Raw genomic sequence first — 7,905 nt, forward strand, 5'->3', positions numbered from 1 at the left:
GGGGTCTCTCATACAGCACGCACACGCTGTCCCTCGCACCACCGTGTTACCTGGGGCCCCTCATACAGCACGCACACGCTGTCCCTCTCACACGCGTGTTACCTGGGGTCTCTCATACAGCACGCACAAGCTGTCCCTCTCACACGCGTGTTACCTGGGGTCTCTCATACAGCACGCACACGCTGTCCCCCTCACACGCGTGTTACCTGGGGTCTCTCATACAGCACGCACACGCTGTCCCCCTCACACGCGTGTTACCTGGGGTCTCTCATACAGCACGCACACGCTGTCCCTCTCACGCGTGTTACCTGGGGTCTCATACAGCACGCACACGCTGTCCCTCTCACACGCGTGTTACCTGGGGTCTCTCATACAGCACGCACAAGCTGTCCCTCTCACACGCGTTACCTGGGGTCTCTCATACAGCACGCACACGCTGTCCCTCTCACACGCGTGTTACCTGGGGTCTCTCATACAGCACGCACACGCTGTCCCTCGCACCACCGTGTTACCTGGGGCCCCTCATACAGCACGCACACGCTGTCCCTCTCACACGCGTGTTACCTGGGGTCTCTCATACAGCACGCACAAGCTGTCCCTCTCACACGCGTGTTACCTGGGGTCTCTCATACAGCACGCACACGCTGTCCCCCTCACACGCGTGTTACCTGGGGTCTCTCATACAGCACGCACACGCTGTCCCCCTCACACGCGTGTTACCTGGGGTCTCTCATACAGCACGCACACGCTGTCCCTCTCACGCGTGTTACCTGGGGTCTCATACAGCACGCACACGCTGTCCCTCTCACACGCGTGTTACCCGGGGCCCCTCATACAGCACGCACACGCTGTCCCTCTCACACGCGTGTTACCTGGGGTCTCTCATACAGCACGCACAAGCTGTCCCTCTCACACGCGTGTTACCTGGGGTCTCTCATACAGCACGCACACGCTGTCCCCCTCACACGCGTGTTACCTGGGGTCTCTCATACAGCACGCACACGCTGTCCCCCTCACACGCGTGTTACCTGGGGTCTCTCATACAGCACGCACACGCTGTCCCTCTCACGCGTGTTACCTGGGGTCTCATACAGCACGCACACGCTGTCCCTCTCACACGCGTGTTACCTGGGGGGTCTCATACAGCACGCACACGCTGTCCCTCTCACACGCGTGTTACCTGGGGTCTCTCATACAGCACGCACACGCGTGTTACCTGGGGTCTCTCAGACAGCACGCACACGCTGTCCCTCTCACACGCGTGTTACCTGGGGTCTCTCATACAGCACGCACACGCGTGTTACCTGGGGTCTCTCATACAGCACGCACACGCTGTGACGCCCGCTGGTCCGGTCCTCCACATACTGAGCCTGCGAGTTTCCCTCCACGCGGATCAGGTGACTGCGAGGGGCGGAGTCTGCGCCGGGATACAGATATATACACATTATATATATACGCGAGGGGCGGAGTCTGCGCCGGGATACAGATATATACACATTATATATACACGCGAGGGGCGGAGTCTGCGCCGGGATACAGATATATACACATTATATATATACGCGAGGGGCGGAGTCTGCGCCGGGATACAGATATATACACATTATATATACACGCGAGGGGCGGAGTCTGCGCCGGGATACAGATATATACACATTATATATATACGCGAGGGGCGGAGTCTGCGCCGGGATACAGATATATACACATTATATATACGCGAGGGGCGGAGTCTGCGCCGGGATACAGATATATACACATTATATATACACGCGAGGGGCGGAGTCTGCGCCGGGATACAGATATATACACATTATATATATACGCGAGGGGCGGAGTCTGCGCCGGGATACAGATATATACACATTATATATACACGCGAGGGGCGGAGTCTGCACCGGGATACAGATATATACACATTATATATATACGCGAGGGGCGGAGTCTGCGCCGGGATACAGATATATACACATTATATATACACGCGAGGGGCGGAGTCTGCACCGGGATACAGATATATACACATTATATATACACGCGAGGGGCGGAGTCTGCGCCGGGATACAGATATATACACATTATATATACACGCGAGGGGCGGAGTCTGCGCCGGGATACAGATATATACACATTATATATACACGCGAGGGGCGGAGTCTGCGCCGGGATACAGATATATACACATTATATATATATACGCGAGGGGCGGAGTCTGCGCCGGGATACAGATATATACACATTATATATATACGCGAGGGGCGGAGTCTGCGCCGGGATACAGATATATACACATTATATATATACACGCGAGGGGCGGAGTCTGCGCCGGGATACAGATATATACACATTATATATACACGCGAGGGGCGGAGTCTGCGCCGGGATACAGATATATACACATTATATATATACGCGAGGGGCGGAGTCTGCGCCGGGATACAGATATATACACATTATATATACACGCGAGGGGCGGAGTCTGCGCCGGGATACAGATATATACACATTATATATACACGCGAGGGGCGGAGTCTGCGCCGGGATACAGATATATACACATTATATATACACGCGAGGGGCGGAGTCTGCGCCGGGATACAGATATATACACATTATATATATACGCGAGGGGCGGAGTCTGCGCCGGGATACAGATATATACACATTATATATACACGCGAGGGGCGGAGTCTGCGCCGGGATACAGATATATACACATTATATATACACGCGAGGGGCGGAGTCTGCGCCGGGATACAGATATATACACATTATATATATACGCGAGGGGCGGAGTCTGCGCCGGGATACAGATATATACACATTATATATACACGCGAGGGGCGGAGTCTGCGCCGGGATACAGATATATACACATTATATATATACGCGAGGGGCGGAGTCTGCGCCGGGATACAGATATATACACATTATATATATACGCGAGGGGCGGAGTCTGCGCCGGGATACAGATATATACACATTATATATACACGCGAGGGGCGGAGTCTGCGCCGGGATACAGATATATACACATTATATATACACGCGAGGGGCGGAGTCTGCGCCGGGATACAGATATATACACATTATATATATACGCGAGGGGCGGAGTCTGCGCCGGGATACAGATATATACACATTATATATACACGCGAGGGGCGGAGTCTGCGCCGGGATACAGATATATACACATTATATATATACGCGAGGGGCGGAGTCTGCGCCGGGATACAGATATATACACATTATATATACACGCGAGGGGCGGAGTCTGCGCCGGGATACAGATATATACACATTATATATATATATACGCGAGGGGCGGAGTCTGCGCCGGGATACAGATATATACACATTATATATACACGCGAGGGGCGGAGTCTGCGCCGGGATACAGATATATACACATTATATATACACGCGAGGGGCGGAGTCTGCGCCGGGATACAGATATATACACATTATATATATATGCGAGGGGCGGAGTCTGCGCCGGGATACAGATATATACACATTATATATATACGCGAGGGGCGGAGTCTGCGCCGGGATACAGATATATACACATTATATATATACGCGAGGGGCGGAGTCGGCGCCGGGATACAGATATATACACATTATATATATACGCGAGGGGCGGAGTCTGCGCCGGGATACAGATATATACACATTATATATATATATACGCGAGGGGCGGAGTCTGCGCCGGGATACAGATATATACACATTATATATACACGCGAGGGGCGGAGTCTGCGCCGGGATACAGATATATACACATTATATATATATACGCGAGGGGCGGAGTCTGCGCCGGGATACAGATATATACACATTATATATACACGCGAGGGGCGGAGTCTGCGCCGGGATACAGATATATACACATTATATATACACGCGAGGGGCGGAGTCTGCGCCGGGATACAGATATATACACATTATATATATACGCGAGGGGCGGAGTCTGCGCCGGGATACAGATATATACACATTATATATATACGCGAGGGGCGGAGTCTGCGCCGGGATACAGATATATACACATTATATATACACGCGAGGGGCGGAGTCTGCGCCGGGATACAGATATATACACATTATATATACACGCGAGGGGCGGAGTCTGCGCCGGGATACAGATATATACACATTATATATACACGCGAGGGGCGGAGTCTGCGCCGGGATACAGATATATACACATTATATATATACGCGAGGGGCGGAGTCTGCACCGGGATACAGATATATACACATTATATATACACGCGAGGGGCGGAGTCTGCGCCGGGATACAGATATATACACATTATATATATACGCGAGGGGCGGAGTCTGCGCCGGGATACAGATATATACACATTATATATACACGCGAGGGGCGGAGTCTGCGCCGGGATACAGATATATACACATTATATATATATACGCGAGGGGCGGAGTCTGCGCCGGGATACAGATATATACACATTATATATACACGCGAGGGGCGGAGTCTGCGCCGGGATACAGATATATACACATTATATATACACGCGAGGGGCGGAGTCTGCGCCGGTATACAGATATATACACATTATATATACACGCGAGGGGCGGAGTCTGCGCCGGGATACAGATATATACACATTATATATATACGCGAGGGGCGGAGTCTGCACCGGGATACAGATATATACACATTATATATATATACGCGAGGGGCGGAGTCTGCGCCGGGATACAGATATATACACATTATATATACACGCGAGGGGCGGAGTCTGCGCCGGGATACAGATATATACACATTATATATATATACGCGAGGGGCGGAGTCTGCGCCGGGATACAGATATATACACATTATATATACACGCGAGGGGCGGAGTCTGCGCCGGGATACAGATATATACACATTATATATACACGCGAGGGGCGGAGTCTGCGCCGGGATACAGATATATACACATTATATATATATATACGCGAGGGGCGGAGTCTGCGCCGGGATACAGATATATACACATTATACATACACGCGAGGGGCGGAGTCTGCGCCGGGATACAGATATATACACATTATATATACACGCGAGGGGCGGAGTCGGCGCCGGGATACAGATATATACACATTATATATACACGCGAGGGGCGGAGTCTGCGCCGGGATACAGATATATACACATTATATATACACGCGAGGGGCGGAGTCTGCGCCGGGATACAGATATATACACATTATATATATACGCGAGGGGCGGAGTCTGCGCCGGGATACAGATATATACACATTATATATACACGCGAGGGGCGGAGTCTGCGCCGGGATACAGATATATACACATTATATATATACACGCGAGGGGCGGAGTCTGCGCCGGGATACAGATATATACACATTATATATATATATACGCGAGGGGCGGAGTCTGCGCCGGGATACAGATATATACACATTATATATACACGCGAGGGGCGGAGTCTGCGCCGGGATACAGATATATACACATTATATATACGCGAGGGGCGGAGTCTGCGCCGGGATACAGATATATACACATTATATATACGCGAGGGGCGGAGTCTGTGCCGGGATACAGATATATACACATTATATATATACACGCGAGGGGCGGAGTCTGCGCCGGGATACAGATATATACACATTATATATATACGCGAGGGGCGGAGTCTGCGCCGGGATACAGATATATACACATTATATATATACGCGAGGGGCGGAGTCTGCGCCGGGATACAGATATATACACATTATATATATACGCGAGGGGCGGAGTCTGCGCCGGGATACAGATATATACACATTATATATACACGCGAGGGGCGGAGTCTGCGCCGGGATACAGATATATACACATTATATATACACGCGAGGGGCGGAGTCTGCGCCGGGATACAGATATATACACATAATATATATACGCGAGGGGCGGAGTCTGCGCCGGGATACAGATATATACACATAATATATACACGCGAGGGGCGGAGTCTGCGCCGGGATACAGATATATACACATTATATATACACGCGAGGGGCGGAGTCTGCACCGGGATACAGATATATACACATTATATATATACACGCGAGGGGCGGAGTCTGCGCCGGGATACAGATATATACACATTATATATACACGCGAGGGGCGGAGTCTGCTCCGGGATACAGATATATACACATTATATATACACGCGAGGGGCGGAGTCTGCGCCGGGATACAGATATATACACATTATATATATACGCGAGGGGCGGAGTCTGCGCCGGGATACAGATATATACACATTATATATATACGCGAGGGGCGGAGTCTGCGCCGGGATACAGATATATACACATTATATATATACGCGAGGGGCGGAGTCTGCGCCGGGATACAGATATATACACATTATATATACACGCGAGGGGCGGAGTCTGCGCCGGGATACAGATATATACACATTATATATACACGCGAGGGGCGGAGTCTGCGCCGGGATACAGATATATACACATTATATATACACGCGAGGGGCGGAGTCTGCGCCGGGATACAGATATATACACATTATATATACACGCGAGGGGCGGAGTCTGCGCCGGGATACAGATATATACACATTATATATACACGCGAGGGGCGGAGTCTGCGCCGGGATACAGATATATACACATTATATATACACGCGAGGGGCGGAGTCTGCGCCGGGATACAGATATATACACATTATATATACACGCGAGGGGCGGAGTCTGCGCCGGGATACAGATATATACACATTATATATACACGCGAGGGGCGGAGTCTGCGCCGGGATACAGATATATACACATTATATATATACGCGAGGGGCGGAGTCTGCGCCGGGATACAGATATATACACATTATATATATACGCGAGGGGCGGAGTCTGCGCCGGGATACAGATATATACACATTATATATATACGCGAGGGGCGGAGTCTGCGCCGGGATACAGATATATACACATTATATATATACGCGAGGGGCGGAGTCTGCGCCGGGATACAGATATATACACATTATATATATACGCGAGGGGCGGAGTCTGCGCCGGGATACAGATATATACACATTATATATATACGCGAGGGGCGGAGTCTGCGCCGGGATACAGATATATACACATTATATATATACGCGAGGGGCGGAGTCTGCGCCGGGATACAGATATATACACATTATATATACACGCGAGGGGCGGAGTCTGCGCCGGGATACAGATATATACACATTATATATACACGCGAGGGGCGGAGTCTGCGCCGGGATACAGATATATACACATTATATATATACGCGAGGGGCGGAGTCTGCGCCGGGATACAGATATATACACATTATATATACACGCGAGGGGCGGAGTCTGCGCCGGGATACAGATATATACACATTATATATACACGCGAGGGGCGGAGTCTGCGCCGGGATACAGATATATACACATTATATATACACGCGAGGGGCGGAGTCTGCGCCGGGATACAGATATATACACATTATATATATACGCGAGGGGCGGAGTCTGCGCCGGGATACAGATATATACACATTATATATATACGCGAGGGGCGGAGTCTGCGCCGGGATACAGATATATACACATTATATATATACGCGAGGGGCGGAGTCTGCGCCGGGATACAGATATATACACATTATATATACACGCGAGGGGCGGAGTCTGCGCCGGGAAACAGATATATACACATTATATATACACGCGAGGGGCGGAGTCTGCGCCGGGATACAGATATATACACATTATATATACACGCGAGGGGCGGAGTCTGCGCCGGGATACAGATATATACACATTATATATATACGCGAGGGGCGGAGTCTGCGCCGGGATACAGATATATACACATTATATATATACGCGAGGGG

The 7,905-nt window shown here is 50.2% G+C and overlaps 1 protein-coding gene across 1 annotated transcript in view; it reads right to left on the reverse strand.

Annotated features, from left to right (window-relative positions):
* Nucleotides 1-1,253: 1,253 nt before the first annotated feature.
* The window catches only part of TP53 (tumor protein p53), a 30,320-nt gene continuing 23,668 nt past the window's right edge, over nucleotides 1,254-7,905 (reverse strand). Inside the window, exon 6 of the mRNA XM_075577982.1 lies at nucleotides 1,254-1,417. Within this exon, the coding sequence (XP_075434097.1) occupies nucleotides 1,254-1,417 (164 nt within the window). The remainder of the gene's footprint in view (nucleotides 1,418-7,905) is intronic.

This window comes from Ascaphus truei, chromosome 20 (assembly GCF_040206685.1).
Source record: "Ascaphus truei isolate aAscTru1 chromosome 20, aAscTru1.hap1, whole genome shotgun sequence".
Lineage (NCBI taxonomy): Eukaryota > Metazoa > Chordata > Amphibia > Anura > Ascaphidae > Ascaphus > Ascaphus truei.